A 16144-nucleotide genomic window follows, 5' to 3' on the forward strand; every position below is an offset into this window, starting at 1 on the left:
TGAGACACGAGGAATGTATATCGAACCTCAACAATGTCAAAGTACTCACATCTCCCATAAAACTCCCCCCAAAATTATCTTGTTTTCCATTTCATTTATCACACAGTGGCATTGCTGTGTCCCCTTACAGAGTGCACCTATCATTCGCTTCAGTTGTGCTGCAGACATTTTAGATTCCTCTTGTGCTGCTGATTTCGTCTACCAATGACTTTCTCTTTGAAGAAGCCAGGCTGTCATGTGGCGTCCAGGTGAGTGTGGCCACAAGAGGTCAGCCACTACACAGAAGAGCCTAATGGTTCAACCTTTGCCATCAGATTTTCATTGTTGTGTTTTTTGTTTTTTTGGGGGTTCTTTGCTCAGTCAAATGCTTTCATGCACCGGTCAGACGATGGTTACTGGGGAAAGCCTGACCTGATGGATTACATCCTGTGTTTGGTAATGGTGTTCTGGTCGACTGATTGCCGCCAGTGCAGGTGACCGCTGCAGAGTCCTGCAGCCATCCCCTACTCCTAATAGCTTCCAAGCATATTGGATTACTGAGGTGGAAAAACAGGCAAGAACACACTCATGAGTCTGCTATGTGGTTTGTAAGTCTCGGTCGGATGAAAAATGATGAAAATAAACTATTTAATTCTACCGTCTCGAATACGGCAAAACATGTTTGTTTTTTTTGTTGTTTTTATTAAAGTAACTATCATAATTCTAAATCTATTTAAGAAAACTAAGAAGTCATATGCAATTTTGGAGCATTTTGTCCTTAAATGACTAAACCTAACTACATTTCTTGACTATAAGTCACTCCAGAGTATAAGTCACATCAGTCAAAAAATGCATTATGAAGGGGGAAAAAAACTTAAATAAGTCACACTGGACTATAAGTCACATTTATTTAGAAATTAATTTCCTAAACTCCAAGACCGAGAACAGACACTTAATCCAGAAAGGCAAGTTTTTCAACTATACAATAGCACATAGAACAACAGACTTCAACATTTAAAAACATGTTAAATTATATATATTTTGTCTTGAAGGATGTATGGTATATTTTACTTCGCTTATACAGTTTTATCCATCCATCCATCCATTTTCTCCCGCTTATCCATTTCCGGGTCGCGGGGGTGGCAGTCTGAGCACTGTCACCGAGATCACATTGCACCGATGAAGAACCTTTTCTGCAGGTGGTGAGCCCATGGGAAGATACAGTTTTATTCTCAATGATAAACTAAATAATGAAGCATCAGCTATAACACGGGTTTTCATTTTCTACATTTAAAAGATATTATTGGGTTTTATTCCTTGAAAATAGTTATTTTCTAAGTCATTAAGAATCATTTATTTTTCTACTTATTTCTCGTATGTTTGGCACAATGTTGCTCTACTTTAATTATTAAAATACCTTCATTCAAACAGGTATGGAATACCAACTTCCTGTATCTCCCTGTGAGGTCACTGCTCTGTTGAATCATATAAACAACCGACTTAAACGAAGCAATCTTAAAGTTGTGACTTGTGATGAGGTGTATCCCAGTCAACAGAAAGAACTCGGGAGCGTTTCCTCTCTGTGTCTGCGTTTGTTCATGTTGTACACCTCATTGGGAAATTCTTCAGGGGGAGTGTGGTTACACTGTAACCAAGGTTAGGCTGTTCATGACTCTGTGGTATTCAGCCTCTCTTGTGGTGCAGCTCCATTTCCTTCTCTGTGGCTCTCATTGTTAACTACAATGGGCCCTTCACAGGCGGTCAGAAAAGTCTGAGCCAAATAAAATCTTACATGCTAAACAATGTGTCAGTAAAAACAGCATTCATACTGCAGATTTTATATTGATATTACATGGAATTGGATTTTGAAGTAAATTAAATAATTTTTTGTGTATTTGTTATGCACCCAAAATTTAATGTAGGTATAACTCCAAGTACAAAACTGTGAATGAACACCATGCAATGATTTGTTTTAGATCCTATTCTATTAATTTCTATATTTCTTTATTTGTCCCACAATAGGGAAAAAAAAATGAAAGAACAAACAACAACAACTTTATTTTCACAATGGGGCACTGATAATATAAAATTTATTAAGAGAAAATTGAGGAACATAGGTTTCTGCAGCTTGGTGACACTGTCCCAAGCTTTACTTATGAAATATAGGGTTTTGCAAAGCTGCAAATGTTTGCATCGTGTTATTGTTTACATTTTAGACGTTGTTTCAGCTCTGCCAGAGGCTATTCCTCTTCTTTACTGCTTTATTCAGTTCTGGGTTAGGGCCGCTCCTGGATAACCGGTTACACCCTGCATAGGTCACCAGTCCATCACAGGACAAACACAGACACACATTCACACTCACATTGAGGAGCAATTGGTCACCAATTAGCCTCACATGCATGTTTTTGGATTGTGGGAGGAAATCAGGGAGAACATCGAAACTCCACACAGAAAGGTGTGGCCTGTACTCCAACTCACAGTGAGGCGGGAGTGCAAACCACTATCCCACCCTTCTGCCATATACAAACTGCCTATATATTATCGAGTATTGCTGCACCTATGATGGAATGTGTTATTATTGAAAAGTGTGAGTCTCCAGTGCTGATTTCTGAGCAAATTTTTTCACATTTTCAAGAGTCAGCAATGTAGTATTTATGTGACGAACGCTACAACAATTCTACAGAACGCCTATGTCAAGAACTATCACTGCCTGTTTTTCTTCATTCTAGTATGTACTTGTATTTTGCATTGAAGAAAATATAAAAACAGGCATACTTCCTCTATGAATTTTTTTTTTTTTTGTAGCTTTTCTCTTCAGAGATTCCTGATAAAATGTATTCTCGTCTGAAGTTCAGAAATCCGAGCCGGACCTAAACGCCTCACCAGTGCTGACGGTGGGACACGGTGAAAGCCTGGCAGGACGAAACGCCCCCGGACCTCCGCAGCACCGCCGCCTCTCTGCTCTCATTTCAACCAGAACACCACCGCAACTGGACTGTTTCACCTTAATAAACCTTTCTCCGGTGAGTACGCCGTCGTTTTTTTTTTTTTGGAAAACGTAATTTCGCCTACGCATTTATAGGATATTTGCTTTGAAATTAATTGTCCTGCGTATGAACTGCGCAGGTGGAGGGGATGTTTTTTTCTTTCTTTGGGATGCTCATGTTCATGTTTAATTGTGAAGAAAGTTGATTTTAAACCATAAACGACCCCCCCCCCCCCCCCCCTTATTTATCAGTGTCTTATGACGTTGAGGGGAAAGTCCACTGTGGTGGGGCATTTAATTGCCAGTAGAAACCATACCTGTAGGAAACTGGAATTTCCTCCATTGAAGATCAAGTGTGCATTTAATGGAGATTTTTTATTTTTTTTTATATATATGTAAGTAAATCAATTTAAAAACACACCACAAAAAGTTTTATATTTAATAAGAATATAAACTAACTTGTCACGTTATTTAAACATTTTGAAAAGCGTTTTCTCTCCAGTAGATACTTTGTTTTGCCCTCTTGAATCACTTACTTAAATATTTCCAATTAAAAATATGAAGCCAATCAATTAGTATTTCTTTTTATAGTACGTAAATATGTATATGACACGTTTCATACCAATATCTTCAGTATACTTGTCTGTAATGTGTATATATATATATAAGAAACTAACTTTTGGGCTTAAATCTTTTTGATTAATGATTAACTTATTTTTCCAAGGGTTTTTTGTCCTTTCAGCTCTTTTAACTAACTTAATTGTCTTCATGAATCATCTTTTTTTTTTTTGATGATTTTGTGTCTATACATGAGAGCTCTGACAAACCATTCATATCTTTTTTTCATATTTTAAGATTATAGTGTTTTCCAGACCATGCCTCCTTATTTACAGGACTAAACCTCTAAGCTCAATGAATGATTTAAAACTTTATTGCCTGTTCATTGGCATGAATATTTTAAAATTGTGGCCTGAGAGATGGCGAGAGGAGATGTTGGTGAAACGACACTAAACAAGTATAAGATTTATGACGATACGCAACATGAGTAGCTTCTGTCTAGTGAGAAAAAATGTGACATTATGTGTGATTGAAGCTATTGTGCTCCAAGGCCCTTCGGGATTGTCACTTGATACTAGTGTGTGATCAGTCAGCGATTGTGTGAATCTCCAAGGAAAACAAGTGTGTGACAAAGATGTAACTTGTGACTCATTCAGACTGAGGTATTAGTTCAAGTTCCCACTGAGATGTTGTTTTTGCTGTACTTTGGTAAACACAATCCATCTGATTAGCCTCACTTGCTTTGAACAGGCATCGTAGCAACTCAAATCATTGCAGTATTTTATCTTTAACATGTGAGAAAATCCAAAAGTTAGACTCTTTAAGAGTATTGTTTGGTTGGTTTTAACTTCCCCCTCTTGCGTTTGCGCTAATGAAGTTTAACTCCACTTTCAGAGCTGACCTGACGATGTCTGCAGTTTATAAAGATGACCAGGAAGACTGGCTGACGGTGTGCCTCAAGTACCTGCTTTTTGTTTTTAACTTTCTCTTTTGGGTAAGTCGCATTTGTAAGTAATCACTGCCTAAAACTGCAGTGCTTCTGCCTATGTACTTCTTTGTCTTCTGGCTGGTCCCTTCAAGGGGCGGCCCATTAAGAGCTTACATCTCACCTTTTCCTCAGCCTCCATCTTCAACTCCGACAGTATATCCATCTCCTCTCACGCCATGCCCACACCGTATCAATCTTTTTTATGGCCTCTTAATTGATGCTCACACTGCAGGTGAATGTGACCCAATATAGATTTTCTGCTCACAGGTGACTCATATCTGATCTGTTTTGTGACAGTGACTTTTGTGCACAAATGCCCAGGTTTCGATTATATATGCTACCAATTCCGGTGTCTATCTGATGTCTTTCAATGCGACCGCCGTCTGAACGGTCAAGTCATCATTGACGTGAGACTGGGCCATGAAAATCTTATTTCCCTCGTCCTCCTGTCGAGATTTCGTCGGCTTATTTATTGATATCAGTTGACGCCATCCTACTGAATGGGAGTACAGACGCTGGTGTCGCCTTTATGACTCTGAGACTTCATTTAACACTTTGCCATCATTCAAGTTATATCATAGTGATCATTGGTACCAGAAACACAAGATTTCTCTTTTATTTTTAAATCATAATTTTGTGTTTTAGACATGATGAAATGTTCTCCTTTTTAGGAAAGTAAAAGACATTAGAGGAAAAAAAAGAATGGATGAATGCCGGCAGAACATTAAGGAAACTTTTTAGTCTGAAAAGGTTGAGCTCTGGACTCGGCCCAAAGTGAGTCATGGATTATTTAGAGGTTGTCAGCGTACGATGGGGAACTGTGTATCAAACCTGCTCTCTGGCACCGCACTTTGCTGCTGCAGTTTGCCGCTGAGACAGTGCACTTCTACCGCTAGTGCCTGAGCTTTGAAATGGTTTCAAAGTCTGAGGCAAAGTAAAAAAAAAAAAAAAAAGGTTGAGTAGTGAGGCAGATCTGTAGGTGGGAGGCAGTTAAAGGAGAAGAGGGATCAAGCTCTCGCTCCAGGTTTCAGTTAATTCTCTGTCACCACCTGACACTTCACAGGAAAACATTTGTAGCTCATCACTGTGTGGGCCTCAGCCTCCGCTCGCCAGTCCTTCTCTTGTTCAGTGGGCAGCATCAGAATTTGTTTAGTATGGTTAATATTGGTTATGTTAGTAATATTTCCACTCTGAATCACAAGCTGGAGCTTTATTTATTTATGTAATTGTGTCATTTCACTGCTTTTGTTTAATTTACCTTCAATTTACATTGATTACTTCCTCCAGTTGTTTGTTTTCAATGAAAATGGTTTACATGGAAATACAGACTAACACAGTAGTGAAAATGGCCTTTAATCTTTTATAGAACACATTGACCTTGTTTAAAACTTTTAAAACAAAGAAGACGATGAACTGAATCTGCTTTTCTCATTGTTTTCACCTCACATTCCCTCGTTTTTTTCCATCATTGCCGTGTTGTTTTTGTGCAAGCTGCTCAAACTCCAGTCTACCATGACTAGTATAGGGTAGTCTGTGCGGCACTGTACATTTTGTCCAGCTGCATGGGGAAAACTTGACTTTTACATTTTGTAAAAATGTGGTCTGCATAGTGGGTCGCCTCTCAACTCGATCCTCTTCCTGCCTTTCCATAGGGAGTTTGCATGTTCTCCCTTTGCCTGCTGGGGTGTTCTCCAACTTATTTACACAAACCTTGAGCTGTAATCAACAGAAGGAACCCAACATGTAGCTGGTTAGGTTAGTTATTTCTCCGCATCTGCTCCTCATCCTCGCATTTTCAGTAGAAACTTGATAGGACGCGAACATGCATAGAGTGGCAACAGCATCAGTCAAATGTCCCAACAAATCGTTATTTACTCTGTTAAATCTAAAATTAAACTACAGTTTGAGAGGAGTGTTGTTTCTCTCTCTATATATATGTCCAAGTAGTGCCTCCTTAGCTGGGCTTGCTTTAGCGGGTAAAAGGCTCTTGCTTTTGACGGAAAGGGATGGGAGGATGAAGGGGACAGACTTTCTGTGGCATTTCCTATTTTGTCCGCCTGTGAAACTTGAGATGAGAAGAACAGATCTGGACCCTACCCGAGGTCAGGAAGTGGTCATTATGCCCGGAATCTCTAGAATTCCCACTAGTCTTAAGGCTTTTTCTCAAGCTTGAATACTTTCCTCTTTTTTTGTTTTTTCGGTTTCCTGTGTTTCTTCTCTGTCACCTCTTCAGTGCCCTCCTCTATATCCTTTCGCTTGTGACTCACCTAAAAGCATTGAACTCTTTTCCTACTTGTCACTTCCTATCCTGAAAGGTGCTATTCTGGTCTGTTTTATTGATATGGTACACTCAATGCTTTCAGTTTCTCTCCTTATCCATACTTCCACGTACCCCTATTGTGTGCCACATGCTTTCATTGCTGCATTTATGTATTTATGCCTTTGCAATGTTTTACTGCAATCTAATCTAATGTCTTGCTTGTCTAATATCTTTCCCCCTTCTCCTCCTCCTCCTCCTTTTTCCAGGTGGGTGGAGATGCTGTTCTAGGTGTAGGAGTTTGGAGTCTGCTGGTGAAGAGCGACTACTTGAGTCTGTTGGCTTCCAGCACATTTGCAGTCTCGGCGTATATCCTCATACTCGCCGGCAGCCTGGTGGTGGTTACGGGCTTTTTGGGCTGCTGCGCCGTCATCCGGGAGCAGAGAAGCTGTCTGTCCATGGTGAGACAGGAGTGACGGGGCCACACTGTGAAACTGTGTGCGCACTGTTATGATCACTAGTAAAAAAAAATGTTATGCCCTTGCATCAATGTGTAGTTTGAATGTTTTTATCCGTTTAACAACCAAGTGTGGGTGCAACCACATTTCCGTGAGGAAAGCCAAGGTGCACGTTTATGTTTAAATAGAATATCATATGTTTTAGCATTTTCGCCATTATTTGACTGAGAGGGTAGAAATTGCATTCTAATGTTGGGAGGAAAACCAGTAAAATTTTGTATTAAGTGCTTATGCACAGGAATCTTGTTACCCAACGGTGTGATTCCAAGGCTTTTTTCCATCACATTACCATGCTGGTAAGCACAACAGTTATCCTGGATTGCAATGATAATGCATTAGTTTTACTTACTACTGCCACATAATGTTTAGTATATGGATGTCGCATGGTGATGTACTGGTTCGCACACCTTCATGTCTGTGTGGCTGAAATTGGGATTGTGTGTGTGAATGGTGTTTGATGGACTGGTTAACTGTCCAGTTGGTATCCTGCCTTTCACTCACGGTCTCACAGTTACGTCGGTTTCCTCAGTTGAGAAAATGGTCAGTGTATATTAGCAACTTTTGCAGTTTGTGTAACATACAACATTGACCAACCTGCAAATTGGTGATGCTTCATCAGAACATATAAGAACACATTTCTAGGTCATATAACTTGTAGAATGAAGGTATACATGGAAAACATGTGAAACATTCTAATAGATTTGAAATTCTTGTTGTCCCATAAGTTATAGTGACGATTTACTGTGATTCTAGCCCGTCGCTACAACAACAAGTAGTTCTGTACTCATAAATGTACCCCAGGATTTGCTTTCCTCCGTATATTCACAAAGCAGCAGCAAGATAACATGGAGCACTTCCATGCTAATCCTGGACTGAGGTCTGTCCCTCGATGCTGACAAATGGCTCTGACTGGACCTTTAGTGTCCTCATTATTTTTACAGCGACAGGACCCAGTGGGAGAGAAGGAGGCGGGAGGTGAACGTTCACTGCCGCAGGACTATTTTTAGGTTTGTCTATCTCCAGTTGATGGATGGAGAACAATGAAAGAAGGAAAGCTCAGATGAAGAGATGGATGTGTGGAGGATTTGGAACTCATGATGCAGCTTGGTTCTCCACCAATTGCACTGACGTGCTATGTATAGATTAGTTTTGGGAGGAAAAAATTAAAAGTGTTGCAAGCATGCAGAGTGCGTGTGTGCAAACGGGTGAAGTTAGCATTTTGTGTGGGCAGCAGTCACACAGTTTTTTTTTTTTTTCAATCTTGTAGCCAAGAGATACAAACCAGGCTGTGTTTCTCTATCACACACTATCTGTGAAAACTGTGAAACTACATCGGTGTCCAGTATTTTCTCGTGAGACTATTGGTGCCGAGCAGCTTTTTCTTTTTTTTCCTGTGACCAGCAGTGTGCCATTGCTTTGTCTGGTCGGTCCATAACACCGAGGTCACACCGCTCTGTGACAGCTGGAGGTCATCAGCTGTGTGAGTGCATGTGGGGGTCTGCATTGTTTGCCTTGTTGTGATGGCTATATGAGCCATTTGACAAACCATGAAGAGTTTGTGTGACGCGAGTGTGAAAAAGCTCTCGTTTTGATTTTGGTCATGCTGCTGCAGTTTGTTAAAGGACTGTAAAATGTGTAGGCAGACAGCTATTGTATGCACCATAGCACATGTGATGGGGGTTGTTAATAGGGGTTAAGTGTTGAGCTTTGCTTATTAAGTCTGTATTTCTTGTATTCTTTCTGATAAATACTAATGGATGCTTATGCTGTTGTGACTACTATTTATTTTTTTGCAAAGACTGATGCTTTGGAAGGTAATGATGATACAAAACAGAACCCGTTTCAAGCAGCGTGTCGAGCTTGATGAAGATGCCCTCGAGAAATCTGATCCCGCCGCCTGTCAAATTGCTTTCTGGTTGTCTCATTTTGTACAATACTGCCATCTGCGTTAGACGTGATAGACGCAGCACATTGACAGTCGACGGAGGCTTATGTTCGGCCGTCCTGAGTTTGAGTAATCGGCGAGTAAAGTTCAAGCGACATGCTGATGGTTCTGATGCTGACGCTGATTGATGGTTTTACTCTAAATTACCTGCTTTCTCCTCCGCAGTATTTCTTCTGCCTGCTGTTGGTCTTCCTCATTGAACTCGTGGCTGGAGTACTGGCATATGTGTACTATCAGAGGGTAAGTTTTAGTTCAGTGGTGGTCAAGTGCAGTAGTTCAACCAAAAGCCAGTTAAGGAGAGTGCTCACTTACCATTTAAATTGACACTAAATAGGAGCTCAGTGGACTTAAAGGTAATTAATCGAGATAACTGCTGTCCATGTTATTTGGATGGTGCCTAAAATATGCATAAAACACTGTCTGTTTACATAGAAAGTTCTATCAATCAAACCCTTTTTCAACATTTGTATAAATACCACTTGCCTCGAGTATACACTTTTGCAATTTGAATACTTATTTTATGCATATATTAACAAAAGGAAATGTGAACATCCTGGTTGTGAGATAAATTTTCGTATCGTGTCAGCTCATGGAAACAGGGAAGAAGGATTTTTTTTTTTTGTAATCATAGCCCTATTACCTCCTGGGAATTAAAACACATTTCCCACAGAGAAGGCAAATATGGTCCATACTCATGTCTTGTGTTATTCATAGTGCTTTTCGTAAGCAGTCATAGATATGATAGGTCTGAGATAACTTCTGCACACCTTAACTCACCTCATCTTTTTGAAGTTTTGTTTTTTTTCTTGCATTATTCATGTCCTTTGTGTACTTGATGTCTTGTGTGTGTGATTGTAAATGAAGCTCCTTGTGCCGTGAATGAAAAATAGATTTCAGTCTCTCCCAAAAAATTCTATGCACCTCTCCTCCAGCTTTTCACTGCGTCTTTGATGTCTCAGACACGCTGTCGTTATATGTCTCTCTCTCTCTCTCTCATTTCCAGCTGAGCGAGGAGCTGAAGCAGCATCTCAACCAGACTATGACGGAGAACTACGCTCAGCCAGGGAAGGAGGCCGTCACTTTAGCTGTGGACAAACTCCAGCAAGATGTATGGAATATCTTTACAAAACTCTCCTTTTGTTGAGTTATCCAAGCCTTTTTAAGTGTTTTTTATGAGTCAGTCCGCAGCTATTCTAAATGAGGTATCTTTACATGATGCTGAAATGTAGTTGAAGAGTTGCTCTTCTTGATACCAGAAGTGTTTACAGTTTGTGAGACAGCCAGACAACCTTGAATAGGAGAAAAATACTTTCTCCTTTCAGAAGCATGAGATATTTGCTATTTCTTACATTCTTGCAGGCATTATGAATCCACATCTCCCTCTTGTTTCCCCCACCAGTTCAAATGCTGTGGCAGCAACAACTCTCATGACTGGATGGAGAGCGCATACGTTTCATCAAAGCACGCAGAAGGCCGTGTGGTGCCGGACAGCTGCTGTAAGACCATCACCCTTCAATGTGGCAAAAGAGACCACCCCTCCAACATCTACAAGGTGGAGGTCAGTCGACTAGAATTCTCGATTTTGCTCATCTTACTCGTTTAGGCATATGTGTTGGTATGTGCACGCTATGATTGAAGGTCCAATCTCTTTGATTGCCCTTTTTCAGCTATCCGGTGTAAGAAAATAGAAAGTTTTAATGAGCAGCAGAATAGACAGAAACAAATAGGTATTTACAGCCATGTTGTTTTCTGTTTCGATGTCATAAAAATGTAAATGCTGACGTTTGATGGAAACCTTTGTCTGATATGAGCTTTGCGGAGTTTTTTTTTTTTTTTTAAAACAAATTTATCGGAAGTTGTACAGGGGAAATTCTTCCATTTGAAGCCCTTCAGTTGCTGCTGTAATCTTATACAATGCTTCGCTTGCTTCATTCTCAAAAAGCATAAACTTAATGGTTGAATCTGATTCTTAAGTATTAAAAGATTATGTAGATGTTTCCTACTAAGATTATTGAGGAAAAAAAATGATATGCTATTTTTAGATATTGTACAATTTCCATATATTGTCAACCTACAATTTTATATATATTCCTGCTTTCTTATTTGCTGTTGGAGCTTCTGTATACAACATTCAAAACCAGCTCCAAACAATCTGAGACTTAATCTGTTTTGTGCAAATGTTCAGCCTGTGGTGATGTGTGTAATCTTTCTCTCTGCAGGGTGGTTGTATCACTAAGCTGGAGCAGTTCCTGGCAGACCACCTGTTGGTTATCGGTGCTGTGAGCATTGGCGTGGCCTGCCTGCAGGTAAGTGAAATCTGACATAGAGTTGAGGCGGTGGGTGAAGAAGAACACAATTCGTTTTCATTCTGAATAAACCTGGCTCTTTTGAAGCTCAGTGGTTATTTTATCCAAAGAGAGAAAGCACTCTCAACTTGATGCTGCCCTTTGTTGAGCAAAATCCAGAGAGTTGGGTTGTTATCTGTCCATTACTGAAAATGTACCCTGGTAGGTCAACAACCTCTAAATGGAGATTTCTTTTCATCTCATTGCAGCCTCTCTGTCACCTTTATCTGATTTTGTTCATTCCTATTATTTGATTTGTCCCAGTCTGAGATGGACTCCAGCTCTTAGGCTTTGCAGAGCCCAATAAAACCCGTATGGACGCTTTTTGTTCGGATGGCTTTTCCTCATCATAGAACTCATAAATTTCCATTGGTAAAACCCGAGATTGTATAAACCTTTAAAAGGTTATTTTCAGCACTGTTACACCCTTCACCTGGTATGTTGCTCAGCTTCAATTACTGACCGGGTGACTGAATATGTAGATATTAGACCAAACTTTTGTTGAAATCATAATAAATATTTATGTTGGATTGGTAAAGACCGTCTGAAATCTCTGAAACTAATTAATGTTTAGAAGCAAATTCAAGAATCCTGCTTCCCATTTACCATGGCTGTGATTATATCATTTTAAATACACAATTTAGCTTAATATAGCAACAAGGGAATTAATGTATACATAATACTGGGTCAAATTGTTGCAAAATTCGAACTCATAGATGAGTCTGTTTAGCTGTTTTTTAATCCAACAGGTCTCAGTCCAAGCTGATATCTGCCTCTGAGCGAACTTATCAGCTTTCACTCTGTCTTAATGTTGATGTCCTATGTTCATGATCGATGAAGTACTCATTAATCTTGTACGTCTTGTCTGTTTGAATTAATCTTTGACTAGTTGTTTTTTTTTTGTCTGAAAATCAGTAGCAGGAGCTATGTATGTATCACACTAATCTGCCGTTGGTGCATTATGTTGTATGTCTTGTCTGTGTGTGTTTGTTGTCATTGTAGCTGGCTGGGGCACTGTTGACAGCCTGCTTTATCTATCTACTCTATAAAGAAGAGGAGGACTACTTTGGTGCATTGTAATTTGGCTGTAGAGCACCTTGGTAGTTTAATCAAATGGAAAGACAAGGTTGGAGGGCATTGTAGATATTTGATTGCATATTTGCCCTTGTGCTACTGCCTGCAATGTGTTACATGTGAGAGCCACAGGTTGCATGTATGCCGAACGTGCATGCTCATGTTTGTTTACAATATTGGTGCAGAGTGAAGCATGCACCCGCTTGGCCTTGGCTGTATGTAACTGATTGTTGCTATGCATGTTGTAATAATTGGCTGCTGTGGATGATAAGGCTGTGACAACTTGGAAAGAGTCAAACACATTCAGAGAATGGCTTGATTAATCAGAATTGAACTGCTTGCCCACTGTATTCACAAGCGAAATGATCTGCATCTGCTGTGTTCTTGAAAGTACCTGCAATGACAAGAAAAGGACAAGTAGATTAGAGGTTGTACTGAGGTTTTTATGGATATCCTCCAGGGCATTTTCAGCCTAAATTCAGTACTCGGGTCTTGACTACAGTTTTGTATACTTTATTAATCCGTCCTGGAATTCTGCTACATGAAGTGGAAGTAATGTCCTCATACATTTTTTTTAAATTTCAAAACTAACAGAATAGATGATACAAATGATACAGTTTTCATTTCTACTGCAGCATTAATGTTGTTGCTATAGTTACTTCTTGAGTTTTCTTGAATAGAGACAGTTATTTGTCCAAATATACACTCCTGCCACTCATCTGAATGACACGTCTGTTTTTGTCATTTGATTTTTTTACTTTTTTTTTGCACATTGTTACATCATTTCTTTTTAGTGTCTCCTCCCCTGTAAAATGATGATGCTTTTTTCCTAACTTTCCACCTCGTGCCATCATGAGTCAATAATTTTCATCCGTTAGTGTGAAACTTACTCAAATTAATATGAGAGTAGCCATTACATTTTGCTGACTGGCTTTCTCAAATAGCTTTTAGAGGCTCAAAGATGGAAATTGGGCACGTGCCTGACGATCCATTGGACCTTCTCGGCTGTTAGGTTGGATCAATATATCCGGTCCTGTGAATCTTACTTTAATTTTTTCTTTTGACATGTATTATTTTAATTTCTTGGAGATTTTGGATCTTGTTTCCCTGACCTGGTTTCAAGAAATTCATTTGTGAAATTTCTATTGGCCTCTGTCTTTTGTTTCAACACAAACTCAACCAACAGAAAGTGACGTTTTTCTAAATGTCCTATTCTGTTTTTGTTTTGTAACGATTTATATTCATTAGTTTATAGTTGGATTTGATTTGAGTAGATTTTAGTTGTAATTTCACGGCCATTTCTTGCGAATACAGAATCCTATTTTTACATTTTTTGTTTTGCATCCTGTTGCTTTATTACCCCCGACCCCGCTTTGTTTCCATGCCAGTCTGCCTGCACACTTGTTGCTGCAATAATGGCTGCTCGGCTGCTGACATTCCCATAGTAACCAGCTCCATACTCTCGCTAGCGTCACCTTTAACCCCTTCTCCGTCCCACAGTCTGCACTGCTCAAGCTTCTTGCAGTCCTCCATGGCGACTGAGCAGCATTCTTGACCTCACACTTCCTCTTTTCAGATCTGTGGGATGGTGTTCACCTGCTGCCTGCACAGAAGGATCAAGATGGAGCTTTATTGAGCTGACCCGGCTCCTGACAGCACCATCTTGAACAGGAAGATGTCACACGACCCTCACTTCAACGTGAATCTTGTATTCTGACCAGAGGATCTAAAGCGGTGCATGTTCCAGAGCTCCCACATTACAGCCAGAAACAAATCACACTATTTAGTAAACCAACTATTTTTTTAAATAAATGAAAACAAAACGCCTCGGATTCTGGTCCATTTTTGTTACCTGGCTGTGATGTCGTCCCACTGGAGATGACTCTGAGGTGCATGCTTTAATGTGTACATGATTTTAAAAGGGCAGGAGCAACCTCGCATTACATTCTGTGCCACTAATGATGATGGAAAAGAATTTAACATATTTTCAATGTGCAGATTGTGCTGATAATGTTTTGGCCATTCCAGTACTTGAATAAGGCGAGTGGAGTGTTGTGTACACGTGTTACTATTAATGGAAAAAGAAAGAAGGAACAAGTTTGTGGTTGTATTTTTTTAAAAACATAATGTGCCTATTTTGTAATTCTGTTGATATATATCTTTACTGAAACTTATGTGCCTGAATTGTTTAAAGGAAGCTGATGTACACTGTGATGCGACAGCAAATTGTCATGATCTCAGCAGTTGCTTTTATATCGTTATGCTTGATAATACATGTTTCCCAGTTTGTACAGAATCACAAATATCAAGTGTGGTTGCAAACATGAAGCTCCATTTAAGGAGAAGACCATTTCTGAAGAGGCTGCTGCATCTCTGAATTTGTAACGCCATCTAGTGGTTGATACTTGTCATTCTTTAGTGTCTTGGGCTAGACTCTGGCCTTGTGTATCATCTTTGAAAGTGTCAATTTAACCAAGTTGATAAAAAACCTGTTTTCTAGAAGGGTCTGCAATGCAGTTGCGTACCACTACAATGCATAAGTGTACTTAATGAAGTAGACAGTGACAGTAATGGTAAATTAACAGTTGCACATTTCATCTAGTTTAAGAATTCTAAGATTCCCAGACACACCCGGCCAAAGATGGCCATTCCATTCAGACTTACTGTTATTGTATAGCCACTACACTGCAGATGGTGGCTGTTTCGTCAAATTTGAATGTTGGACAAGAGTATTGCTGCATTTCCAAAACTCACTTTAATGTGCAAATGACCTCCCGTATTGTGTATGCAGTATATGTTGGTTGGCTCATACTGTATGTGACTGGTGCTAATATACTATGTGTAGCTGGTGTTTTATGAGACAATGGTGTAACACTAGCATGTGCTCCAACTACTGACTGCTGTATTCAAAATATTGTTATGAAACTCGTAAATAAACTCGTGAATGTCAATGTAATTGGAAGAAAAGGCTAATATTTACAGTAAGTTTAGACAAACCCTTATGCTGTAATTGCAGTTTGGCAGTGTGGTCAGCCAGAGGTTCCAATCACAGGGGGATTACAGGAGGTTGAGTTTATTTAACGCTATTCAAAGGGATCTTAGCAATTTCACTATCAATATTGTGGCTGTATGGTGATATAATCATTACGAATATTGATTACCTGTAACTGTAGATGTGAGAGTGTGACTGATGTCCAGGCTGTATCTTCAGTCATGGTTCACTGGAACAAATCTCAGCTGACGAAGACCTCAGTTGCATAAAGCACGATTGAGAATGGATGTATATTTTGCACGTTTATTTTTTTTTTTTTAAAGGCTCCCTTTATGCAAAGATCATAGCAGTTGGAGTTATTGTCCACCAGAGGGAGACAAAGATTTTCCATGGAAGTAGAAGTCATTTCTTGTCGTCCTGCTTTTTCACTTAAACTGGATTAGCCAGTATAGTTTTGCCATGTGGTCAAAGAGGCTTTCCCCCCCGAATGGCAGTGGACTTA

At 39.6% G+C, this 16144-nt stretch overlaps 1 protein-coding gene across 2 annotated transcripts; it reads left to right on the top strand.

Moving 5' to 3' along the window:
* The first annotated feature begins 2863 nt into the window (after positions 1 to 2863).
* Positions 2864 to 15928, top strand: tspan11 (tetraspanin 11). 2 transcript variants are annotated; one of them, XM_080491626.1, is made up of 9 exons: positions 2870 to 3002; positions 4418 to 4517; positions 7038 to 7229; positions 9397 to 9471; positions 10235 to 10339; positions 10631 to 10789; positions 11451 to 11537; positions 12579 to 12702; positions 14227 to 15928. In XM_080491626.1, exons 2-8 carry the CDS (start codon positions 4431 to 4433, stop codon positions 12654 to 12656), a joined length of 783 nt encoding a protein of 260 aa, XP_080347752.1. In that variant the 5' UTR covers positions 2870 to 3002; positions 4418 to 4430; the 3' UTR covers positions 12657 to 12702; positions 14227 to 15928. The 2 variants fall into 2 exon arrangements, with proteins under 2 accessions (XP_080347753.1, XP_080347752.1); XM_080491627.1 differs by lacking the exon at positions 12579 to 12702 and having other exon boundaries at positions 2864 to 3002.
* The last annotated feature ends 216 nt before the right edge of the window (positions 15929 to 16144 follow it).

Source organism: Lipophrys pholis, assembly GCF_963383615.2.
Source record: "Lipophrys pholis genome assembly, chromosome: 22".
Classification (NCBI taxonomy): Eukaryota; Metazoa; Chordata; class Actinopteri; order Blenniiformes; family Blenniidae; genus Lipophrys; species Lipophrys pholis.

Coding starts and splice junctions, on each gene's coding strand:
- tspan11 (XM_080491626.1), top strand. CDS start 4,431: ATGTCTGCAGTTTATAAAGATGACCAGGAAGACTGGCTGACGGTGTGC. Junction 4,518..7,037: donor TTTTTAACTTTCTCTTTTGG/GTAAGTCGCATT, acceptor TCCTTTTTCCAG/GTGGGTGGAGATGCTGTTCT. Junction 10,340..10,630: donor TGGACAAACTCCAGCAAGAT/GTATGGAATATC, acceptor TTCCCCCACCAG/TTCAAATGCTGTGGCAGCAA.